Here is a 25,981-nt window from a genome sequence, read left to right as displayed (position 1 = left end):
GGCGGCGCGTCCCGAGCCCCGAATGAACGCGCCGGTCCCGGCGGGCGAGCGGCCCTGAGCGACCCGCGAGCGGGGACGGGCCGTGCCGAGCGGCTCCTCCGCCCGCGCCCCGCCCGCCGCACGGGTGAGTGACCGACGACCGACCCGCCGAGCGCCCGCTGCCCGCCCCGCCGCCGCTGCGCCGCGCTCCAGCGGCAGGCGCGGCGCCCCCGGCCCGCCCGCAGCCCCCGGCCCGGGGCCCGCCCGCCCGCAGCCGCCGCCGGTCCCGGGGCTTCCGCCGGCCCCTGCCAGCCCCGCGAGGGTCGCGGCACCCCGCAGTATTCCCTCAGGGTGCCCCGGGTGCCGGTGCCGCCCCCCTGCCCCCTCCCCGGGCCGGCGGTGCCGCTCGCTCCGCCCGCCCCGGCCCGCGCCCTCCTTGCAGGGAGGATCCGCCCCCCCCACCTCGTCTCCCGGTCCCGTTTCCCCCAAAATTTCATGGAATCGGGTGGGGGTCGCCCTGCCCGCGTCCCCCCGCGCTGCCCCCGGTACCCCTCGGCTGGGGCGGGCCGGGCCCCGGCGGTGCCGGCCGGGCCCCGCGGGGCGGTCGGGCGGGTCCTGCCCGGGATTTGCCGTCCTGCCCCGTCGGATCCCCGGGGAGGCGGCGGCAGAGGTGCCGCTATCGGCCCATCTCCCGCTCCCCGTGGGAGGATGTAAACTTTCCTGGAGATCCCTCAGCGCCGTCTGCCAGATCTCCCTGGCCGCGGGCTCTCTGTCATTCGTAGTCACCTGCTCTGCTCTCATTGTTTAGGCGTTCGAGGGTTTGTCCTTCTCCCCTCGTGTCTGCCCCTTTTTCGGGGTTTTTTTGGGTTTTTTTAAAGGAAGTTGTATGGATAAATTCCCATCCTACTTTATATAGTGACTGTAGGATGCTGTGTGAATGTAACTCTTGGATAAAAATTTCTGTGAGACTTGTGATTTGGGTTCTCAGCCACAGAACCCTACAGGGTACTTCCTGTCTCCTTTTCTTCACTCCCCCCTTCTCCAAAATAAACCTCCAACAACGAGTGTCCCACCCGGGAAACTGCGAAGCACTTGTAAGCTTGTGACTCTGGTATCTCCAGCGAGCATCCGGGAAAAATCAGCACAGATATTCTCTGTAGCTTTTCCTGAGAGACCAAACCACTTCAGCATCTGCAGTGGCATTTTCTGAAGCTTGTTTACTTCTCACAAGTTTTCCCTAGGTGTCTGAAATTTTCTTCACAAATAAAAATTCTAATCTTTTGACATATAGTTTGGGAATCATACAGGTCACACAGCAAAACAAACTTTACAAGTGCAGCGTGTAGAGATCACTATTTTTTGTAGGAAATACAGGTGAGGTTTTAACTATAATTAGGCTCCTGAAACATGTTTGGGAAATAAACAGAAATTAGAGTCCATGTTACTTTCCATTCTTTGGTGCTGAACAATGTCTCATGCACTGAGAGCATCCCGTGCCTGAGAGTTACTGAACTTGCACTTTTATTTTAGGAAATCTGTTGTCTAAAGCTCAGTAGAGCAGCACAGAAGCTACAAGAGGGTGTAAAACCTGGTGCTTTAAAGATAAAATAAAGATGCTGTGAGGGAAAGCAGCACATTTAATTCTTCAGTATTAACATAAGAAATGTGAATGCAAATGAACCCAAACTTTTCGATGAAGAATGGTTGAGTGAAATTCTGCTTGTGTGATTCTAGGGTACATGTAACTTCTCATTTCTTAAATCAAGCCCATGGAAAATTGATCTGTATGGAATAATCTTTGTGTCTGTAGTATGTGTGTTCCATTTTGGTGGAGACAGTGAACATCTCCCAGCCAGTGATTCCACAGTACATCACTCCTTGTGATCCAGTCTGTGAGACTTGGACAAAGCTGACAAGCAAGATTCTATCAACAGGAGATATAATTACTTTTTTTGTAATTCTTAATCATTTGTTAGCCTGTTAAACGTGGAAAACCAAAATATTGAGCTGTTTTTAAGTTGCATTTTTTCTCATTCCAATGAAATGTAGTTTGGTACTTGGTAAACTAGATTAGTTGCTCTGGGTGATTTAACTTGAGACATGAAAACAGAATTTTGAGTACTTGGATTCAGAATTGTGGGGCTGTAGCTGCATTACTTGGTTCATCTTTCTCAGAAAATCATGTTTTGTTTCTTTTTTTTATGAACAGGATAAGTGCATTTTGACACAAAGAAAAGTGGTCTGAGAGTAGTGTCTTCTCACATTTATGAGAAAGCAGATACAATTTATGGAGAGGTGTATAGATGTTTCTCATGCTAAGGTTTTTTTCAGCACTCTTTAAAAATGTATGAATAGTGTAAATGCCCAGTGAAACAAACAAAAAAAAAGCCACAAGAAATGTGGGATTGGAAAGAAAACTTTTAGATACTCTTGTAAAATGCTTTCAGTGTAATTTAATCCGATGGTGAAAAGAACATGAATTTCCTTCTTGGCCTGTTTGAGTTTTGAATAATTTTTCAAGTGTTAAATTATTTGTAATTGTGAAGTATTTAAAAACATATATTTGCTCTTTTTTTTTTTTTAAACAGTGTCCATGTATCGAGTAAAGATTGACATTATTTTTAACTTTGCTGTGAGCCTTAAAAAATCTAATTATGCAGAAGTACTTGAGGAAGTCAGGCTGTGTCAGGTTGTGGTGCTGCTGCAGTGATGTGCCTGTAGTGTGCTGGAAGGTGGAAAGCAGCAAGCTGTGAGAAGGTTCTTTATAATCTTGTGTTTTGGAAAGTTGTTTTTCCTATAAATTAAATATGGTGAGAGCCACTTAAAAAATTTTATGTGTGCTATGAATTACTTTCATGTTCTAAAATACAAACTTGCTGCTTAAATTGAAGGGCAGCTTTGTTTTATTAGTAATTCTTGTTCCTGAGTCAGTACGACCTGTGCACGTGTACAAGGAAATCCCTAATCTTCCTTTTAATAACTGGTATCATTGGTCAGTATTTTAATAGTATTATCTGAATATAAAATGAAACAGGTAGACCCAAGTGATTGTATGTGTATATACTGAACTGTTTATACAAAACCAAAACTTTTGCCTTTTACATGACTTTGTTAGTATATTTCTAAACATCCCTGTGTGATTTCTGTTGATCTATTGAATGTGAGATGTAAACAAGTAATCTTTGTGATATTGCTTCCTGCTTGTCTTTTGTAGGTCTTTTTTTCTCCCAAATGTTATTGAAATTTTAAAAATTACCCAGATTTTTATTTTTTAATATACATACATACATACATATCTGTCTGTCTGTCTGTTCAGGAACCATTCTTTCTGCTCAGAAGGAATTACAGAATAGTCTTGTTTTATTTTTTTCTTTAGAAGAATACAGTATAATAATTCTTTTGTGTTTAACACTTAAGGACTCCCTATTGCCACTGCAAAAGGGTGTGACTAGTTTATCCAGATTGGCACATTTTTTGTGCAAATCAGCAAGATCCGAAATCTTTGCATTCTTGTTCTGAGTGTGCGTCAGCGGCGTGAGCTGCTCGCAGTCAGAAGAGAAAGCAAATGGAGCTGTTGGGAGGGCAGAGGCGAGGGGCACAGGACAGGCACCTTTTGAGCAGTTTTGCAGCAAACAGTGCAGGGCCAGCAGTTCGAAGATCTGTGAAAATCTGTCGAGGCAGGAGGCAGCAGGAGTGGCCGTCAGCAGCAGGACGCGCTGAGGGAAATTTGAGGACGATCCTTTGCTTTCGGTTAGGGAAGGAGTGAGTGATGCCAGCATTATGAGCTTCTGACAGCACTGGGGAGCCCCGGGTCTGCCTGTGCTAATTCCAGAGACCAGCCGTGTATTTTCATGCAGATCTGTGCCATTGTAGCCCAGTCCAGATGTTTTGCAACTCTGCTCTCTTATTTATGGCTGGATTTTACACTTTTTTTCAACATAAATATCAAACTCTACACTGGTTTTTCTTACTTAGCCGAGTCAAATGAAGAGAAAGGCTGAGGAGGATTTTGTTGCGGTTGTGGCAAATTCTGATAATAAGGCTCCAATCTCCAAAGTAAAAAGGTCTAAGAAAGTCTGTTTGAAGAAGATAATTTTTTTACTTCTTGGTAGATGTAGAAACAGATGAACACAAACTTCTTAATACTGAGCCAAGAAATAAGTACGTTCATTGAGATTCTCACTTTGCATAAGCTATGTCTGCGTGAGTTGGGCACTGTGACCTCAGTGTTACATTTTAAAATGTGTTGCTGGTATCACATGAAAAGTTTGTGATTCATACTGAGTTTAAGTTGCTTTTCTGAGCTGAGAACAGCAGCTCTCGTGCACTGACTGAAACCTGGTGTGGTACTGCTGAACTAACTGTTGGTCACAGAGAGTTTCCACTGCAGCACCTTTGAGAGGTGTCTAAAATTTTGTTCCTTATGCTGTTTGAGTAGCCACAAAATACCTCTGATACCAAAAATAGTAGCATTTTATCATCTCATCTCTACTCTTTACTCATCTGCCCTGAGACTTTGTGAGCCTTTACAGCCAAAACCTGTGCAGGAGGCTGTGCTGGACTCTGTGTTTTTCTTTGCTTCTGTTTTTGAAGAAGTTCAGTAGCATGAATTTCATTGCATGTACATATATTTTTTTTTTCCTACAAATTCCTTTCCTCTAATAAATAACTATAAAAATGAGTTGCAGTAACTTTTTTTCTCTGATGATTCTCTTGTTGTATTTCCCACTTATTCATTTTCCATGTTCTGCTTTTGTATTAGCATCCAAAGTTTTATTTTAATTATCAAACTTTTTTTGCATAAAGAAACTGCTTTATTTTTGCTGAAAAAATGTCATTAAAATTTGGCCAAGTACTGTCCTTGCCAGTCACTTGTTTATTTGAGTATATTGAAGTAGCATAAAGAAAAGGGACAAATCACTTCCAAGCCTACTGTATTTACGAAGCTATGTTAATATGCCTTTTGTTGATGTTAACATGCTGATTGCAGTTCTTTTCCCCTGTAGCATTGAGAGGATTGCAGTGGCATTGTAAGGTCATTTAAAATCATGACAAGCTCAGTCGGACAGAAGAAAGTCTCCTCCAGACAAAGGAAGTGTGGGTTCTGTCGGTCGAATAAAGATAACGAATGTGGGCAGTTGCTGATGTCGGAGAACCAGAAGGTGGCGGCACATCACAAGTGTATGGTGAGTGACCGGGAATGGGATGGAGCCGGGAAAACGCTGCAGACACGTGGAAAAGCCGCCCAGATTGGAATTGGCACACACGATTAACCACTGCAATTTGGTGGGTTTCATATCTGTAAATTTCTCTTTCACTTATACCCTTAAAAATTAAAATACAGGTTTTGTCTTTGCAATTGTAGCTGTTCTCATCTGCACTGGTTTCTTCACACACTGATAATGAGAGTCTTGGTGGATTCTCTATTGAAGATATTCAGAAAGAAATAAAGAGAGGCACAAAACTGGTAAGTCCCTATTTTGGCTCTTGAAAATGGAAGACAGTATTTTCATACCCTCCATAAAGTTTGCAAGGAAGTTGTTCACTGTATTTAATCTATTTCATATTTTCTGTTAGATTTCTGAAAGAAATCCACATTCTAGGCTCCTGGAAGGGTGTTATCATACTTTTACCAGTACTTGGGTTTACTGCCAAAATCTAGTTTTAACTACTAAATACACTTTTTGCTCCTTTTATATTGATTTAAAAAATAATGCTGTGAATATAGAGGGCTTATGAGGTATGTGGGTACAGTAGTCTTGCAGCTCCACCAAGTTAAAGAGATTGAGCAGCAATGACTTTTTTTTTTTTATTTCTTAGAAGCTAATTAATGAGGAATTTAAAAAATAATTATTTATTTAGAACTAATTGTTTTCCATTTGGGGAAATGAGTGAGGCTCTTTTAAAAATAATTTTAGCAGATGATCTGTTCACTCCTCACATTAAAACCTTTCAGCTTAGTTATTTAAAGCATTCTATATATTTACCAGTTCTTGGACCATTAACGGAAGTCCAAAGTATTATTGTAGAACTACAGTTTTATAATAATAATCTACTTTTTCATGCACTGCTTCATTTGCATATTTTCTCATCCAGGGAACTTCATTTGCTCTAATTAGCTGAAACAAGTAACTGTTCACAAGTCATTCATGCTGTGATTAGGACTTCCCAAAGAACATGGTAGTAAATGAAACTACTGGTCATAAAGAAACTTCTTGATTCTTGTGTCTCTTAAAGGGTTTAAAAGGTTTTTTTATGTCTTTGGTGGTTTCTCTTTCTGCTTTTGAATCTCTTTATGTTCCTGCTATTGCAATGGCTCTGTTCTTGTAGCTCACCAGCTGTGTGTAGGCACTTTGTTCAGGTTTTTGTAAAAAGCCTGGATCTGGTCAATCTAATGAATTCATAGTCCCGAGTTGGTTCCTCTTTGGAGAAAACATACAGGAAAATTTTAGATCTTAGCTTAGGTGCTTGTCTCTGTAGCTGGCAGAGAGTTGCAGCTCTGAATCACTCTCTGGAGGAACTTCTTTCTCCACTGGCATGTGGGAAGTTTAAAGGGAAAGGTTTATCATTAACCCAAATCCCTTCTCTCAGGTCTGCTTGCCTGGTCCATTCTGGGGGAGCACATTCAGCAGAAAGCCTCAGAGCACTGGGTTAGGTGAATATTTGGATGGCTTGGGCTCAATTTGTCCTCCCTCAGGAGGTGCTGCTGGCCAGGTGGGCTCTGACAGTGGGGACCTCATTACCAGAGTGACAGTGAGAGAAGGTAGAGACCTTCTGATGGTAATAGATCTGTCTGAGAAGAGGTGGTAGGTTCAAACATTGGTAGGCCAGTCACAAAAGCTTGTGCTAGCTAAATATTTAGAAGTACAAGTCACTGATATCTTAATTATTTTAATTATCTGTATTATTTCTAGTATCTGTGAATGGAAAGGTTTTATTTTTTTTTTCTGAAGAACATACTTAATTTGCAGCTTATCAAACTTCTTATATACCCAAAATAACTTGAGTTAGTGACCATTTGGACAGCAGACATGCGCCAATGGAATAACTTCATTACTTTTTTTACAATTTTATTACTTACTAGAAACATGGATAAAATGTGTGTGCTCTGTTTTACAGACACATCATGCTGTTCATAAAAAGAATGTTTGTTTTTAGTAATTTCTGGCTTTCAAAAAAACTGAGGTTCTGAGTAAACTTGATTGGCTGGATATATAAGCCTAGGCTTTTCTAAAGGACTTTGATCACCAATTATTATATATAAAACCATAACGTATAACAGATTTATGAGATTAAATGCCCATAAAAATTAGATAACAACTAGGCAACAGTACATAACCATGCCATTTCAGAGCTTGCAGAGGAGTAAATGGAGATGATCCAAGGCTTTGACATTTTTACTGTTCAGTTGACTTCGTTAAAATTGAAAAACAGGCTGGTGGTATATTTGGTAACTTTGGTGGTATATTATTTTGGCATATTCGAGAGTAGCAAGGAGAACTTGACTAAATGAGTGTAGTGGAGAAAAAAATGTATCCACGGAGAGAGAGAGATTGATATATATATATCTATGTAGGGAATATCCTACATTGCATACTTAGATTTGGAATTGTTTGTAACCTTTTGGGGGTGTTGGCAATATGCAGGATTCAAAGAAAAAGCTCCAGTTGTCTTGGGAGGTGAGTTTAATAGGAAATTCTGGGATTTTGGAGACTATTAAGTCAGTAGAGAACAATAAAGAAAAATTTTGTGATACTGTCAGTTACTTCCTTTCCTACCACAGTATAAGAAGGACCATGTGCAATTTAAATGGCTAATTTAGATAGCTGCTGTTATCTGTGTGCCTGATACAAGAAGAATTAATTAATGGGAAAGAAGACTAAAGCAACAGCCCCACTTTTAATCTTTTTTTGCAATATAAGAGAAAAATTTAGTTTAGTTGAAATAAATTAATTGTGTTTACCAAGTATTTCACTAAACTCAGTGTTTTGGAAAGGACTTTAGGACATAACTGTAGAAAAAGAAGTAAAGTTAGCTGCTGATACTGAGGTAAATTTGCAGGTTACCAGTATTTCTGACTGCAGGATTCATTCTCAAATGGGTATCATTTTTTTTTTCCCCTGTTGTCTTTATAATATAATTCAGAATCAAACGGGTACAGTTATGATTTTTACTTTTCTGAAATGGTTGGTACAAACAGACTGTCCTTGTGAGAGGGATATTCAGGTGAATAGCTGTGCCACTTTCATTAGATACATTCCACAGAATTAAATTACTTATTTTCTTCATTGAGTTGATAATGGTGGTTGTGTTGATAATGCATCTGATGGTTATTGCACTGTTGCACACTTGTAACAAATGTCTTAATTAAAAAAAAAAACAACTGCAAAACACCTGGGAGCAGGAAGCGTAATACCAAGTGCATAAATCCATTTATTTTGTCACCGGGAGTGGTAAATGTATTGTTTTTAACCTCAGAAGTACTAAACAAAAAGCAACATGAATTGTGCTTTCTTTTCCTTTCTAGATGTGCTCTTTGTGCCACTGTCCTGGAGCGACCATTGGCTGTGATGTGAAAACGTGTCACAAGACATATCACTACTACTGTGCTTTGCATGATAAAGCTCAGATAAGAGAGAAACCTTCACAAGGCATTTACATGTAACTATTATTTATTTGTTATGTTTATTTTGTAATTTGTATTTTATATTCTTTGTTAAAAAACAACAAAGCAAAACAAAACCCCACTTTGGAATCTAAACAAAACTGTTGCAAAAAATTCTAAATATGATTGTGGCATTCAAAATAGTGATGTGCTAGAAAAGCATATTTTCACTGCAAGATTTGTGTATCAGTGAGTCTTATAAGTGGGAGAAAAATGTACTGGCATTTAAATTTAAAAGATGAGTAAATAATCTGTGATTCGTGACTGACTTGACAGTTTTCAACTACTTTGTTTATAGGATTTTATGTCGAAAACACAAGAAAACTACGCATAACTCTGAAGGTAAAATTATTCAATATAAATTTTTCCCATTGTAGAAAGATACTTGGTTAAATTTAATTTTTCTGGAGAATATAAATGTTTTCAGTAAAAATTAGAACTACATATTTTTGAGAAACAATGAGTTTGGAAGTCCATCTGATTTCTGTATTTTCTCTAAAAATTACTGATTGAGGTGGAGAAAAACCTCAACCATAAATTCTAGGATGTTCAAAAGATATGATGTTCCATAAAACCAAAGTTTCAGTAGAAGTTATACATTCCCTTCTTGGAAGAAGCTGGCTTATATTTAGTTAAGTATTCACAATATTAACATCTGATATATTTTGTCAGATAACAGCTGATTCTTGATACTGCTTATGTTCCTAAATATTTATTACTTTTTGGACTAGTGAATAGAGTATAACTCTTGAAAAAAGAAACACCCAATAGCAAATGAAAAGGGTTGTAATGAGTTCACTTACAGATAAGTTTCTGAATCATATTGATTAAAAAAAAAAAGTTTTATGGATCCATTTATTAAAGCTGTGTAGCTTTGAAGAAAAGAACAATGAAATGCCACAAATGTAGATATATTGTGTGGTCTGTTAAAATTCCAAACAACTTGTGATGTTGTGTTTTTACTAAGTATTTTTCTTTTTTTTCTACTATCTCTGAATTTTGGTAAGCAGGCGGGTAGTTTACTTCTTGCATTGTTTTCAACTGAAATGTCCTCAGATTTAACTAATGAAGAGTATGCAACTGTTTAGTGAAAATTAAAGTTCATAAATTACTTAAGTCTCTATGCCAAATGTATTTTTGAGATAATGTATTGCTTTTTATGCTACAGGTAATGGTAAAGGTTTGGATGTTATTTCAATGTTCAGAAAGATTCTGAAGGCAGCAGAAAATACCAAAGAAAATTAATTTCTCTTTTTTACTCTATCTACATAATTATTGTTGTGTGCTTATATATGAAACTCTAATTTTACTCCTACTGGGTTTAAACAAGAAAAATAATATCTGTGTTAAAATAGATATTTTAACATGGCCTCTTCTCTTTGGAGAACAGGCCATCTTATCCTGTATTTGTTTTGGGGTTGCTTTGTGTGTTAGCAGACACAGAACATTAAAGACATTTTGAGTCCAGAGAGATTAATCTCTTTAACTGATATTTTAAAATAATCTTCGGTACTTGCTCACAAATGTCTCAGTGTTTGACATGTGTTTAAAAATGCCTGCAATTCTGCATGGGGCTCAAGACCAATGGATTACTTTTTCTGCTTGGGATTTCTTGCAAGATCTAAACTTGTGCTTATCTTTAAGAGTTTTCAGAAACCATTATCTTCAGTTTTACAGTGTTGTTTTCTAACAGCAAATACTTAAATTTTATATAGATGTAGTGAGGAAAATCAGTGTTTAATAACTATATAATTTTAATTATATGTTGATGATGGTAGTTTATTAAAACATTTATCTAGACTCATAGAAACAGCCTCTTAGTTTGTGTATTTCCTCTCTCCTACCCTCAATGTCATTTAGAATTGCTGAGTCAAAGAATATGATTGTATTTTATGTAGCACTCTGCTCGTATTTGTTTTTGTTTGAAATATTTCCTTCTGTCATGCTTGACATGTCTATAAATAGCTTTGCACTTCTAGAGCTATATGTAGCTATACTTCTCATTCTTTTTTTCAGTTCTTTATTTAATATTTCACTGAAATTTCACCCAGTGCTCTTCCCCAAAGAAAAATGTCTTCTTTTTAGTCCATACAGTTTTGGAAACTTTTCCCGTAAAATAATTATTACTTACAGTTGTGGATTTGATAATGGCAGAAGCTCGGGCTCTTTTGTGATAGACCTCCTTTAAATCAAAGAAAGTAGAAATACATATTGCATATGCCTGATACAATGCTATAAATAATTTCCATAGCAGTGGTATTTTGCTACATTGAACACTGGTTAACTTTAGCAGACAGAAATTACAGGGTGGTTTTCAGAGTTTCAGGAAGGATTTGGGAGGTTTTATCCCTTAATACTTAAATGCTGAAGTTTGCTATGTGAAATGACAACTGGAAGGTGTTGGATGGTGAGATTAAGCTTTATATATATTTTTTGTTTGTTTCTTGATGAAAATGTGAATGTCAAGGAGGCATTTAAATGTGAAAGAATGGTGGTTGTGAAACCAGATAACGGACTTGGCAGAGAAGAGTGACTAGACTAGGCAGTGAAACAAGATGTTAACATGTGTTATTTTAGGGTTTTTTTATCTTGTTTTAGTTTCATTTTCATTAATCTTTGCTTAGCAGTGTTCTGCTAACAGAACAGTTAAAGCTTATCTGTGGTTCTGTCACCCAGTGTGGGTGCAGGGAGGTGCTGGAACCATCGGTCCTTTTTGATGGAAACTTAACTGCTCCTTTTCTGGACTGCTTTTTGGTTGGGGATTTTTTCTTATTATTAATTTGTTGCGGTTTTTTTTCTTGGTCAGTTTAGAACATCTGTGGGTTCTGATGCTTGGTTCTTTGTATCCAGGTTTAATTGCTCCAGTATTTTGTATCCATATTTTAATTGTTCCGAGTATTTTTATTCTGTCACTTATGTTAGTAGATGTTCAAAGAGTTTTTAGGAGAGTTTGGTTTGTCCAGAATTATTTTCTGTAGGCAGCACTGCTGCATAACAGTGAAATTTTTCCTTCCCTTCCCTAGAAAATGGATGCTTCTGGAGTCATACTTGCCCAAGTCTGAGATCTGGCTCGTGCACTTTAGTTACAAGTTCAAGTTTAAAAAGACTCTGTTAAACACTTAATAACAGTTAGACAAAATCTCTTGAGGCTGAATGGAAATAATGTTGGAGGACCTATTTGGAATTAAGTTACTTGCTAAGACTTAATAAGAAGGACTTCACAGATGTTTTTATTACTGTTATGAAATTCAGATGGTGTCAGGATTCATCAGACTTGGTATCCACTCAATAAGACAAAATTAATGAGTAATGGGAATTAATTTTTCTTCACATGACAGGACTTGATGAACTACCTTCTACTTTCTTTGAATATGAAAATGTGAAACATGGCAGCAGAGTAGTATGCTCTTAAATTTGTTATCTGTTTCAACAGATTGGTTTATCTAATTTATCTGTTTAGCCTGGTATTTAGGTGACATAGAATAGGAAAACTGTATTTCTCCTATATTTCCTTTGTGTAATTCAGAGTGATTTTTCTGTGCTTTGTTCCCATTAACTGGAAGAAGGACATCTAAGTTTTTGCCTTGCTGGTTACAAATTTAACAAAACAACTGAACTTCAGGTAACAGCTTAATTCATAATTTTAGGCAAGCTGTCTTAAGTTTTCAGTACCTAATAGGTTACAGGAATTGGTGCCAGTGCTTTCAAATGATCACAGCTAACCATTAGTTGAATTACTGTTCAGTTTGATGCAATTGCATTTATTCTTTTTGAGGAATGATGTATTGTTGAAGTAATGTTTTAGAGCTGTTTGTTGGAATTTATTCCAATGTACTGGAAATAATTGTTGAAAAATTAAAAAACTGGCCTCTGTCAGTTCCCTGCAGGTGGGGCTGCCCTGATTGATGTGTTGAATCTAAAACAAATTCAGCTGATGAGGAACAGTTTAATATAAACTAAGATTAGAATGTAATTTCATCTGTTACACAGTAGTAAGACAAAAACTAACAAAGCTGTGTGACTTCTCTTATTAATGTTTAAAGCAGATGCTTGAGAACTGTGGGGTCAGAAAATAAAATGTCTGTAATTTCTGTTGTAGCTGTGCTCAAAGCCTCGGGGAGCTACGTTTCCACAGTGGAAATAAGGAGATTCCCTGTTTTAGCATCCTTTTAATGTCATTCTAAAGATCAGACATGGAATTTCTGCCTCTCACACTGCTCAGTAAGTTGAGTCAGGGTGATATTTCTCTGAGACCTGTTTAGGGACACTGCAATCTATAGTGCACTGAGTACTTTCCCAAAGTGCTGTGAAGACCACAGACTGGCAGGAAAAGCATCTGCAACTTTTTGGCATTCTAGCTAGGTAACATTCTGATTAATCTTTGGATTTTTCAAGTAGTGTTTGTTCCCTGTTGCATTTTCTGTAGCACTGGTCCTAACACAGGTTGGCCTCACATTTTTTGCAGTAAAAGTCAGGTGTAAATGTTTCTGTAATGTTGCAGTTTGGGGTCATTTTGATTTTGACAGTGAGGAAGTCTTCTGGGCTCTGCTAACTCAGCCTGATGTGCTGTCTGTCTGATGTGTGTCTCCTCTGCTGCTCTGGGTGTGGCATCAAATGTGTACCTGGTGTTCCCACAGGAACAGCTGGTCCAGGCAGGGAATTAGCAGTGTCCCATTATAGACTAATGAGGGTTTGTGCAGAAACATCACACCAGGGTTTTCTTATGGAAAACCACATGGCTAATGGAAAAGAAAAAATGTAAAAGTTATGTGGTGAGTGGTTTGTCCTGTCTGAGGAGCTGTCCTGTGGTGTTCTGATTCTCCCTCCCATCTAGGCAAGGTGTTACATAGAGAGGCTTGAGCTACTCAACAAATTCATCAGACCAGTGGTCATAAGTTTTGTGATTGTGCAAATAAGCCAAGTGCTTCATCTGTCTTCAGTCTTTGCCAGTGCTTCTTTGCTTTAAAATGCATTTAAATTGTGTGGTTAGTAAGGACTATTTATTGGTTTTATGTATTAAATATACTTAATTAAAGAAATAATCTCAAGTACCTCATAGCAAATAACTTCTGGACAAGAGTCATCAGCTCCTTGAAGTATCTGGGGCTTGTGGAAAACATATTATTATCTGTGTGGCATTATCTATATGGCAGGACCTAAGGGGTAATTTAATTTTTTCCTCGCTGTTCTTACTTTAGATGTGTTTAATGTAATTTATTCTTTTTCCATTGAAAAAAATAACACAAAAAAATATTCAACATTTTGGTTGTTAATTTCACAACATCTGCTGATAAAAACTACTATTATTTCATGATTAGTTTACCTGATTTTGTATTTGATTGCAAGGGGTTTATGCAAGTCCCTGATTCTTATTATTGCATATAGATGCATCCACATTTTTAGGATTAACTGCTGGGCCAATAAGGCTCTTTTTTTTTTAATTTTTTTTTTTTTATGTTTCTTTCCAATTTAAAACAATTATGTTGACTCATATGGTTTCTTTGCTTTCAGCCATAGTTTAATGAGATTTTATTCCAGCATGCTGAAGTACTCTTTTCTTTCTCTGCTATATTCCATTTCTCTTCTAAAAATCTTAAGAAATTGATTTTGTTCCTTGAAATTTTAGTTTCTCTTTTATCCCAAATGCACTGTGAAACTTTACCTGCATATGTGTGATTTCAAATTTATGTAGCCCCTTCAACATTCTATGCTTTGGCTTCTTTTCAAGTCAAGTTCTACTTGCAAATATATTTTGCCAGTAGTTTCAGTTTTTATCTTCCTCATACAAAATCAGCCTGCTTTTTTTCTGGCTCTCTTACTCTGCTGTTTAAGGTAATGTAGGATGTAAATAGAGCCATATTTATCGTACACATCCTCTTTTTGCTTGTTCTTTCACAACCTTTAAATAACTTAATTCTTTATTACTTTGCTTTAACCTGGCTTTTGGAAAGGGGTTCCATGTGTATTTCAAGCTGATGCAGTATGGATCAGTGATATCTCACTGATATCTCCTCTTCTCTGCCAAGCCTTATTTTAAACAGCAAAACATCTTGATTCTTTTTCCTTCTAGTCATGATCAAAGGAGAAATTTTAGATTTCTCTCTGAGCTGAATCTCCCTCTTAACAGTTGATGTAATACAGCATTTTGCCAGGGTTCCTTCTGTGGTACTTTGTACTTCTAATGGGTTTCTAAAATGCAAATTAGGGGCTTGTTGCTACTCATCTGAATTTACAATATCATATTCCAAAGTGCTTTTTAAAATGTAGATTGTTTCTTCTCGATTTCTACCCTTACCTCCAACTTCTCAGGCTATGTTGTGTATTGGGCTCTTTTCAGATATAGCATTTAGGGAACTTCAGAGGGAAGCTCATAGAAACCTCCTTAGAACACTGTCTAAAGTTATGTTGAGAAAATTGTCATGATTTTAAAAACCAATGCAGCAATGGGACATGGGATGGGGGCTAGTTGAAGAGGGAATTCTAGGGAATCTCAGGGGACTCAGAGGATGGGTGATATCCATGATAAAACATCACCTGGCCAGGGAGGAGTTGAACAACTTTTTGTGTTTTCCTTAGTTCAAGCTGACATGAGAAGTTGGAAACACCCAACCATCAGATGCCAGGGACACAGGGTAAGCTGGCAGTGGGCTTGAGGGGAGGGCTAGGGCACCCACCAAGCTGTAAATTAAACATGAAGACCCTCCAGGGCAGATGTGTTTGACAGCTGGTTACAGTCTCCCTGTTCTGTTCTGTGAGTTCAAGGCGTTGTAAAAACGCGAGAAGCTTTAATATTTGAGGTATCAGTCTTGGAGGACAGATGTGGTAGAGCACATCCTCACATCTTGGTGCTGTTACTCTGTAGGTCCACATCACTTGAAGTAGGAGATGTAAATCTTCAAGGAATTGTATTTAGTGTAGGGGTGTCATGTAGCATCTGGATTTTAATGTCTGACCTTCTCTGTAAGTCATAGTTTTGAGCACGGAAGAGGGGTTCTCCTCTAAGGAAAGCTGTGTGTTCTTCATGGTTTTTTATCTTACACTGAAACTATCTTTTAAAAATACAGCATTTTTTACTTTTCAAATCTTAAATATGCTAATAATTATAGACTAAAAAACAGCACTTAAGAACTTGTTCTATGAAGAGATTGACACTTGTAAGAAATTGGTTTTCATAAGGTGTGCATGCTTTTTAGCAATTATACCTCACTTCTAGTTTTGTAAGTAAAGAGTTCAGGACATGCTTTAATGTAATTGTAGAAAATAAGGGTGGGCTGGGGTGGAAAGCATTTTAACTGACAAAATTGACAAGGAGCTTTGGAAAAAATAAGGAATGGCAGTGAATGGACTATGCTTCATGAAATAGTAGGGAAGTGAATTATTTTGAAAGGAATATTTTTAACTTCTTATTGATGCCATTTAAAGGGTCATGAATTCAATAGTCACATACTTGTAAGACTGTTTTTCTAACATAACTGTCTATGATTTCTGTAAATGTAAAAATAGTAAAAATAAAAATATTCACACATTTATTTGAATATTCAGTAGAGAGTTCATATGATTAACAAGATAAAATGATTTCTTTTTGAAAGAGGTTCTCAGATTGTAATAAAATTCGCTATATGCTGTCTAAGAGGTTAATACCTGAATTGCATTATCTTGCTTGGGGAGTTTAACAAGTGGCAAAGGAAAAATAATGTTAGGTAGGAAATACTGAGAAGAAAATGTAAAATGTATTGTTTCATTATGTAATCTGTGTCATCATGTATTTAGTTTTTTTCAGAGTAAAATAAATGGTGCTTCTGACATGTAATTAGAAAAGAGTAGTTTATATATTGAAGTATAGGGATGTTGTGGACAGACTGATGTGTCTTAGTAGCAACTTGGGCAAATCTGTATATAGCTGTATAATCTGTAAGTTTAAACCAAAATAATTTGCAGATCTGTATGAATTTCAGTATAACCTGTTGTGATACATTTGGATAAGTTTTCTGTCCTTCCTTAATAACTGAGCAGAAGCTGTAGCTTTTTTGGGGATTAGTGACAGGTACAATAGATGGAGCTGAACTGGATGTCCTTGTGTGCCAGGCTGGGCCAGAGCTTCAGCTGTCTTCTGTTCCCACTTGGTGGCTGTGGAATATGTTCAGCACTTTGACTTCAAGTTTTGTGCAGTTGAGTCACTGTTACCACAAGATAGAAATGTGATCGGATATTTATGTGATAATAGGTAAGAAAGATGAGTGCTGGCAAGGCAGCATTTAGTCTCCAGCTAAATGCTAAGATCTCCTATCTGGATACTAAAACAGTATCACAGTAAACATCAAGTGAATGTTCCAACTCTTCTCATTACCATTTCTTCTGTTTGGAGGCTCATACTGATGTTTGTGGTTTGGATTTTGAGAAGAAAAGTCCTTCAGCAGGGTCTGTGTGTGTTCTTTAAACAAGTCTGCTGAAATATGTTTGTGTTTTGAGCAGGGGTGGGTGCTACATATTAAAGGGAAAAAAGGAGGCTGCTTCTGTGAGTAGGAAAGTTGTTAGGTACTGAACAGAGCTGGTTGTTAGATGTAATTATCAGATAAAATTTAACTAGATCTTACTGGAAGCAATCTTAATCTTGCAGAACTGATCTGTTATCTTCTCTAGAGCTGTGAGTTGTGCAAAGGACAGTGTGCCCAAAGGCTTGGCATTCACAGTAGCATTCACAGCTCAACTGACATTTGCAAAGGAACTTGTCAGGCTTCTTTGGCATGTCTGTATTAAAAAATGTGTTCTTATGTTCCAAATAGTCTGTAAATACTTGATATGGGATGTTGTCAGTGGGGATGATTTCCTCTAAACTGCAGGCTGGTTTTAGCTGCAGATTTTAAAATATTCTGTAATGACATGAAATTGTAGATTTGTTTCACTGAAGGCAAAATACTTTTCAATTTTAAAAGCTTGATGTTATAACCCAATGGATGAACTTTTTTCTTAAGTCAACAGGCATCAATTGATAAAGCAAGGTATTATTTGGGTACACTGGCATACTACCAAGGGCAATTTACATTGGAGTTATGAAGCTTAATAAATTATTAGCATATTTCATGGGTGAAAACACTTTCCAGTTTTAGTGTAGATTAAATGAATGTTATTTTCAGTGAAGGTGAGGATGTATATGTGAGGACACATTTTAGGTCTGAAAGTAGAAGAAACACTAAACCTTCTCATGTTGTCAAGATGCAGAGCTATGTGACGTATAAAAAGTAATGTTTTCAGGATCTGCAGTTGCATGTTTGTAATAAATGGGGAAAAGGTGCTATTTTTATTTCTGACCAAAATTTGGAAAATACAGGTTGTGATTTTTCTTGTCTGGTGTTGGTGGATTTTAGGTTGGTTTGGTGTTTGGTTTTTTGGGTTTGTTTTTTGGGTTTTTTTGTGTTTTTTTCCTTAGTTTGTTTTTTATAAAATTGTGGAGAATCTTATTTAATTATATTTTCTGACTTCTAAAGCAGATTTAGAAGAAAATATCAATGAACATGAATTGGAGCCTTCACCTCCCAAAGGAAAAAGGAGGGGTCGTAAGGGAAAGCCAAGAAAAACAAATTTAAAAGGGCAATCAGAAGATACTAGATCTACATCCTCACACGGCACAGATGAAATAGAAAGCAGTTCCTATGTAAGCAGTAAATATGCTAAACTTCTTAGAAGACAGAATTGCATATTTCTTCTCTGAAATATAAGTTTTATTAAAATTTGCATTTGTCTGAGCCTCCAGCTGGTGGCCACAGGCTTTTAAAATTGCAACCTTATTTGTATCCCAGCAGTATATTTTAGTAAAATGTTTTTCTTTCAGAGAGACAGGTCTCCCCACAGAAGCAGCCCCAGTGATACAAAACCTAAATGTGGATTCTGTCATGCAGGTGAAGAAGAAAATGAAGCTAGAGGAAAGCTTCATATATTTAATGCCAAAAAGGCTGCAGCACACTATAAGTGCATGGTAAGTAACATTATTGTTGTTAACCAATCTAGTCTGTGACTTTTGTCTGAATTACTATTTTGGATTTTAATACAGGACCCTCACATGTAATTATGCTGAGTATTGTCTGTATGCTGATGATCTTAAGCACTGAAGTGTTGCAAAGTGAGCAATTCATTTATTTTCACTGCAGGCAATATGAATAAAAGTTGGCTTCATGCTAAGAGATGGAATTAGCTCAGGGAGATGCTTTAGCTTATTAAAAATGCTCCCTTAGTGTCTTAATGCATATGAAGTATTTAAAAAGGAAAACAGTTTTAGCTAAAAGAATCCTTTCCAAGAATAAAACATCTTTGCAGGCGTTCAGGCACAATCTGAGAAGAGTCCATGAACTTTGTTCATTTGCTGACCTGTTGATTCAGTCTGTGTGACTTAAGTAGAGTGTGGGATATGGAAGTTCTAGAAAGCTCTTGCATTTAGATGATCATGTTTATAGAACTGTCAGCCTGAACAGGATCTAATTGCAAAGAACATGAGCAGACAGTGCCATGAATGAGGTGGGGTTTTTGGTAACAAAATTCACTGGTTCATGTTGTACCTCAAAATGAATAAATAGTACAGGCAATCTGTGGAGCTACTCATTGATTTTCTGTATCCAGCCTCACTAAACAGAGAGCTGGTGTGTGCCAGCAGCTTTGAGTCTTACTCTCTAGAGAAGCTCTTTTTTACTTTGTCTACCTGAACTTCAGTTTTAAGGCAGTTAAAGCTGAATATACCAGGATGATGATGGAAGGGATGGTGCTTCTCCATTTTCATCCCTCAGGACTTCACAGCTGTATTGACATTAGGGTTGAACCTAAATTACATACATGTCACAGGGAAGGAAATGGAATATTCCTAAGAAGTTGAGTAGTGTAATTGATAGTATTTCCCATTTGCTACTTTATGTTTTCATCCTATAATTATTTTTCATCTACTCCTCTGTCTTTTAAAATAAATTTCTCCAAGGCAACAACAGCTCTAATTAAAGCAGTTAGGTGGGGATCAGAAGAAATGCTTTAATTGCTCAGCCCAGGGTTTTTCCTAGTTTGTTGGTAAAGCACATGCTGTCTGACATCACAGAACAGGATGTTCCATGCTCAGTTATTCCTGTAAAGAAAAAATTTCCAAACATCTTGGTGATGTGACATTACTTGCTTGTTTTACAGTTGTTCTCTTCTGGCACTGTCCAGCTAACAACAACTTCAAGGGCAGAATTTGGTGATTTTGATATCAAAACTGTACTTCAAGAAATCAAGAGAGGAAAAAGAATGGTATGTACCTGCAGAATGTGGTGAATGTGTTAGTGATTCTGCTAAGTCCTGTATAGTTCTGCCTCCTTCCATTTATGAAGTAATCTTTTCCATCTTTTTCTAAACACAAAATTAAAATATATTGTTACTTGTGGGAAGGGCAGCCAGATAGGAATCACCCTAATATTAGTGGTGTTTGGGCTTGCATTATTTGGGATTCTTTATGACAATGTACATAACTGTTATTATCATAGAATCATATGATTCATATTAGCCATACTGTAGCTATAAGAGAGTAACAGCTTTGGACCTGTGTTACTAAAAACACACTGTGTGGAGCTGCACATAAAATTAGAGAATATGCAGTTCTTACAGTGAATATATTCTCTACAATTGGAAACAAACCAGTGTTTCCAACTGTTTTGGTGTTTTAGTAGGAAAACATATTAAGATCTCAGAGATGGGGATGCTGGTAAAACATTACACTGTATTTTATTAAAAGGATGTTTTTAAAGTGCTAAGAAATTTATAGGGGATCAGAGAGGGAATAAAAAACTAGCTACATTGTTCCTTGAAAAAAATAATTTAAGACTATATATTAGCATACTAACTTCAGGAGCAATAAAATGGTCTTGGAAATGCAAGAACATGTTTTACAATCATGTAGCAGTTTTCTGTGCAACAGACAGGTAAATCCTAGTGTTCATATTTTTGTGGGTTGGTATCTTACAGCTTCTGGTTTACCATGTCTTTGATTAACTTTTCATTGGAAGGATGATCTGCCAGACGAATTACTCTGTTCCAAAATGTTAGCTATAAATATGAGGAGAACTAAACTGAATACTATAAAACAAAAAACTGAGATGCTGAATGTTGCTGTTCTCTTCGTTCACCTGCACAGAAATGCACACTCTGCAGCCAGCCTGGTGCTACTATTGGGTGTGAAATCAAAGCCTGCATAAAAACATACCATTACCACTGTGGAGTAGAAGACAAAGCTAAATACATTGAGAACATGTCACGAGGAATTTATAAGTAAGGACCTGTGTAACTGTTGAATTTACTATGAAAGTAAACATATTTCATGACACTTTCTGCCTAACTTGGCTAGCCAATACGTTCTTAAAAAAGAAGATATTATTTAACTTAAAATGGTATTTTTAAGTATTCATTTGCTTTATGGAACATTTCAGTTACTCAGCTAATTTAAAATTTCTGTAGTGTTGTAAATAGGAGAAATGAGAAAATTATTTGACTTGTATTACATTTTCCTCCTCCAGTAATCTATAATTTAGATCAAGAAAATAGATGTCATGATTCCTCTATATTGATGTGTTTGTAGCTTCCTTCAGGGGCTTTTTGGACCCCACAACTTGGCATCCTTCCTGAAGAGCTGCAGCTGAGCTGCTGCTCTGTGCCCACGAGAGGGCATTCGCTGAGCAGTGAGAGGCAGTTCTGCAAAACTGGGATTGGTCACAGTTTTGTTGGCTGCTCTTGAACTTTGTTTTCCTTCTCAGTTTGACTGGAAGCTGTAAATGATTCAAGAGTTTGTAACTTACTTGTAGCACATCTCGAAACTAATTGAGAGAAAAGTCAGTTTTTGATGGATATTTTTAGTGTATATCCTCACTGTTCCTTTTATTGTGCCAGACTCTATTGTAAAAACCATAGTGGAAATGATGAAAGAGATGAAGAGGATGAAGAAAGAGAAAGCAAAAGCCGTGGCAAATCAGGCACTGACCATAATGACATTCCTCAGCAGCAGCTCAATGGAAACTAGGTATGGAAGTTACTCCTGACAGATCTCTTACCAAGACTGAAACGCAATATACAATTAATGTAGTTTACTGCAGTGAAGTATTTAAATCTAGTGTATGCAGAGTACTTTTTATTGGCATACTGTAGAAGAATGGGGAGGATTTGTTGTTTTTTAAATCCAGCTGACTTTGTAACAGTGTAAGAAGGGAGGCCCTCATTTCTATTGCTAAATGTAGGTGTAATGTCAGAGCTGTGAAATGCTTTTCTGTATGATTTTAAATTTACTATTGTTTTCATCATTTTTTAAACAGGTTCAAGGGACAGAGTTATAGAACTGGGAATGGCTAAGACATCATAACTACTAATTCTTTTAAATTGTTTTCTAAAAATCAGAAAAGGGTTAGTAACTTTTTACTACCCAACTCTGTTAGAAATTTCATTGAACTGCCTGAAACGTTCATGTGTGTGAGCCTTCAGTAAGTGGCAGAGTTTTACATGTCAATATTATGTAGTTTGTAGTCTGCAGTGTCTGGAAAAAATGAAACACTATATAAATGATATGTAATATGTACAGTGTCAAAAGTTAAGGCAGACATTGAAATGAAGTAAGATCTATATTTCTGGACTGAATAAAAACTTTAAGATTTGGAATGTGTAAGTTGTTTAGTGGATTCACACAATGAGGGAAGGTCTTAGCTAGTTTAATTAACAACCTGGACAAGTCCGTGATGGCAACAAGCTGGTACTTTGTGAATTTTGCATTTTCTTCCTGCACAAGTTCCGGAGGCTGTACATGGCAGAGCCGTGCTGTTTTTGCTTGGGAAGCACCCAGTAGGAAAGGACTCAGTGTACACGAAGCACGCTTGAACATTTCAGGTTGTTCCTGTTGTGATTGCTCATTCCGCCCGGCATTGTTTGCGGGAGATTTACTTGAGCAGCTGTTGGTTCTGAGCTGTGAGCTTTAGAACTCATGCCAAAGGGCTGTAGTTCATTCTTTCCCCAAAAATCCACCTCTTTCTGTGTCCTGATTTACAAAGAACACTTCACCAAGTGTGATTAAAACTCTACTATACAAATGTTTGGACTTTGCAGCCCAATCTCTTTTACTTCAGAGAGTTACAACTCTTAACTCACTATGGAATTTAGCCACCATATCTGACGTCCATACCTCAGGTGTTCTCTGTTGTGTGGAACACTTCATGTTTTGTCAAGAATGTGCATAAAGGTCCCATATTCTGTAAGAAGAATGAGGAAACAACCTTTTTTGCTAGATTGGTATTTATTTTTTAATCATATGACCACTATATTGGAAAGTTTGCGTATCATCCTTATTGTTTTAGTGATTTTTTTTTTTTTCCTTTCTCTGTCAACTCAACAATCACATCATAGAATTCTACTTGCTAGAATTTGATGTTCCTTGAGGGAACGCTCAGATCTAGGCTATACCAAACCTAACAGAACAGTCCTCTGACTGCTTTCAAAACACCTTGTCATTTCTAATGGCTACTGGCTTCAATTGGTCTGTTAAAGCACATCCTCAGACTTGCTAAATAAAACCAAAAAGCTGAATCTAGTCCACATGTTTGTCTGTTGCTACTGTATCACCTTATTGTTTGTTTAGGGTTTTGACTTGTTTCACTCTGAACTCCCAACAAAACTTCTGGATTTGAAGGAAGGAAACAAGCAAAAGACACTGATTTGACTATAAACTGCTACAGTTCTTCTGTGATTGGTATTGCAAAAACGGTTCATTTGTAACATGAGTTTCTGTAGCATTTTTTACTTGTATTTTTAAGACTTAACGTGTGTCATTTGTCTTCTTATGCATTCCCTTAATGTCTTGAGGGACTCAATTACTGTATATTGGAGTTTCTAACATTTTACCTGTTAGAATTCAATCAATTCTGTTTGCTTTCCTGGAGAATAATCCCATTTGGAAAGAAATATTGCTGTGTACAGAAAATATTCAGTTACTGCTCTAAACATGATGCCATTGCTCATTTTTATTTTGTATTTGTAACTTTCAAAATTAAAAGCGTGACTTGAATTGCAATGACAGATGGATTATTGAAATTGTCTATCAAGGTGTTTTGTTTCTCCTAGAACATGGAACATTTTTCAGCCACTCAGAACAGTATTAGAATGCAAAATAGCATCCTTCAATATTTAAATTGCTTCAGTATGTGCCTCAGCCATGGCCCTCCCATGGAAAAAAGGCACTTTGTTTGCAGCTACTGTATTTAACTAAGTTTGCATGGGGTAGATCTGCCAGCATACTGACTGTACTTGAGACTGAGCTCTAATTCATTGTGTCAGTGGCTTAGTATAATATTCAGTCCAATAACTCACCTGTTATGGATAAATTAACCCATACCTTGCCTCAAAGAACCAGAACAGCACTTTACCTTTGGGTAGCAGAAAAGCGAGTGGCTGGTTTCCCTGTTACCCCTGAGTGCTGAAATGGCCTGGTGAAACTGTCATCAATTCAGAATTCATGGAAACAAAGTCAAAAGCAAAAATCTTTTCTTACAAGCCTCAAATTTGTCATAACTGACTTCAACTCATGTATGCTGGGTAAAAGTGCCTTACAATGTAAAAATTGTATTTATATGTTCCCAAGTAGCATCACCTGCTGGGGAGTAATTCTGGTGTGGTGTTAATATTTAGAAGAAATGTACCTCAGCAGTGTATTTACTGTACATCTCTTACGTCCTTAATTGTAGTTTTAAAAAGCATGACAATGTATCATAGTATATAACATTTACATCATTTTTTTAAAAGACAAAATACTGCCATTACTGTCTTTTTATGTGTATTTTAGCTTGGAATTTCAGACAGTCTGTCTGAATTTTTGGGGGTTTGTTTTGGTTTGCAGGTTTTGGGATTTTTTTTTTCTTTTTTTTTTTTTTTTTTGTTAAAGCAATGTAATCTTTGCAAGCATATATTGAAGATTATTCTGGAGCATCTACTGCCTTCCCAGAAATGTTAGAAGTAATGACAGTGCTCTATAGGTGAACTAGATATGTTTAAATTAGCTAGTTAAATTAATACAGTCAATTCGTTACTGAGATTTTTTTTTTACTAGGCACCTTCTGCTTTCATCTCACAATCAGAGAATTCAACGTCATGAATTCAACAAAACTTGTCTTAAAAACTGGTTTCACTTTAATTTTTTAAATTTTATTTTATTATTGTTACTTTTTGCCTTTGGGCTTTTCTTTTGCTCACAAGAGGATTGTGTGCTGTTTAAGATGCCTGGAACCCTCTGAGAAGGGAGTTTTCTCCCCAGCTCCCTGCACCTCTTTATTAAGAAATCTTCTCAACTCACTGTGGTCTCACAGATCTGTGGTTCTGCTATTCCCAGAAGGACTGTGCCAAGGAAGGACAGGCATCACAAGGATCCTGTTCAAATACCTTGAGGATACAGCTGGTGTCCCAAGGTGAAACCCCAGAGCAGTGGGCTGTGCTGTCCAGGGCAGGGGGAAAGGGCTGGATCAGTGTCAGTGCAGCTCCCGAGCATGAGATGAGCAGAACATCTGCTCCTTCAGCACAGGCTGCTCCACAGGAGGTTCTGTGATAAGGCTCCAGTAGGGGCCACACCTACACTCCACAACATCCCAGCTTTAGGTACAAAGAGCTGTGCTGATCTACCGTGGTTTGAGCCTGCCAAATCTGACCCTAAAATGTAGTATAACAGAAGAGAGTTTGCCTCTTACTCCTGCCTATAGGAAAACGAACTTCATGCTAAAACTGAGTGAAAAATGAAGAGATGATAATTTATTTGAAATATCAGACTTATCTGGCAGGTGATAATCAGTGCATTCCAAAAATATTAATACGCTGAATCAGATTGACAAGAAAATTAATCCTCATTAGATTAAATTAATCTGAAGAGAACTGAAAATGCATGATAGCAATTAGTAACTCTTCTTCCATGTCACCAGACTCAGATTCCACTATATTAGTGATGGAGGTGAAAAAACAGAACACAGCCCTTGATTTCTATACTTGGTGAAGCAGTTCCTATACATGCATATGTATGCACAGCCATTAGTCTGCAGTGACATCTCAGCCCTTAACGGATCCTGGAGAGCTGTTGCTTGTCAAAGCACTCAGGTTAGGCCAATGTTTGCAGCTTTTGCTCTAGCATATATTGACATTAGGTGTAAAGACAAGGAATGTATGGAAGAGGGTAAATGCATTCCTATCTACAATGTTATGTATATTTTGTTCCTGTTATATTGGCTTTACTTCCAAAGTTGTAGTTTGCAGTATTAGTTTCTTTTTATTGGTATCCTTGCATATATATATTCAATAAATGAGTTATGAATTCCA

The 25,981-nt window shown here is 37.4% G+C and overlaps 1 protein-coding gene across 2 annotated transcripts; it reads left to right on the top strand.

Annotated features, from left to right (window-relative positions):
- Positions 1 to 25,981, top strand: PHF6 (PHD finger protein 6). 2 transcript variants are annotated; one of them, XM_021548361.2, is made up of 11 exons: positions 1 to 124; positions 4,986 to 5,165; positions 5,345 to 5,446; positions 8,507 to 8,640; positions 8,943 to 8,986; positions 18,133 to 18,296; positions 18,474 to 18,617; positions 19,805 to 19,909; positions 20,790 to 20,923; positions 21,539 to 21,668; positions 21,958 to 25,981. In XM_021548361.2, exons 2-10 carry the CDS (start codon positions 5,028 to 5,030, stop codon positions 21,666 to 21,668), a joined length of 1,095 nt encoding a protein of 364 aa, XP_021404036.1. In that variant the 5' UTR covers positions 1 to 124; positions 4,986 to 5,027; the 3' UTR covers positions 21,958 to 25,981. The 2 variants fall into 2 exon arrangements, with proteins under 2 accessions (XP_021404036.1, XP_021404032.1); XM_021548357.2 differs by having other exon boundaries at positions 18,130 to 18,296.

The sequence above is a fragment of the Lonchura striata genome, chromosome 14, assembly GCF_046129695.1.
Source record: "Lonchura striata isolate bLonStr1 chromosome 14, bLonStr1.mat, whole genome shotgun sequence".
NCBI lineage: Eukaryota > Metazoa > Chordata > Aves > Passeriformes > Estrildidae > Lonchura > Lonchura striata.
This window is presented reverse-complemented; position numbering and strand designations above follow the sequence as displayed.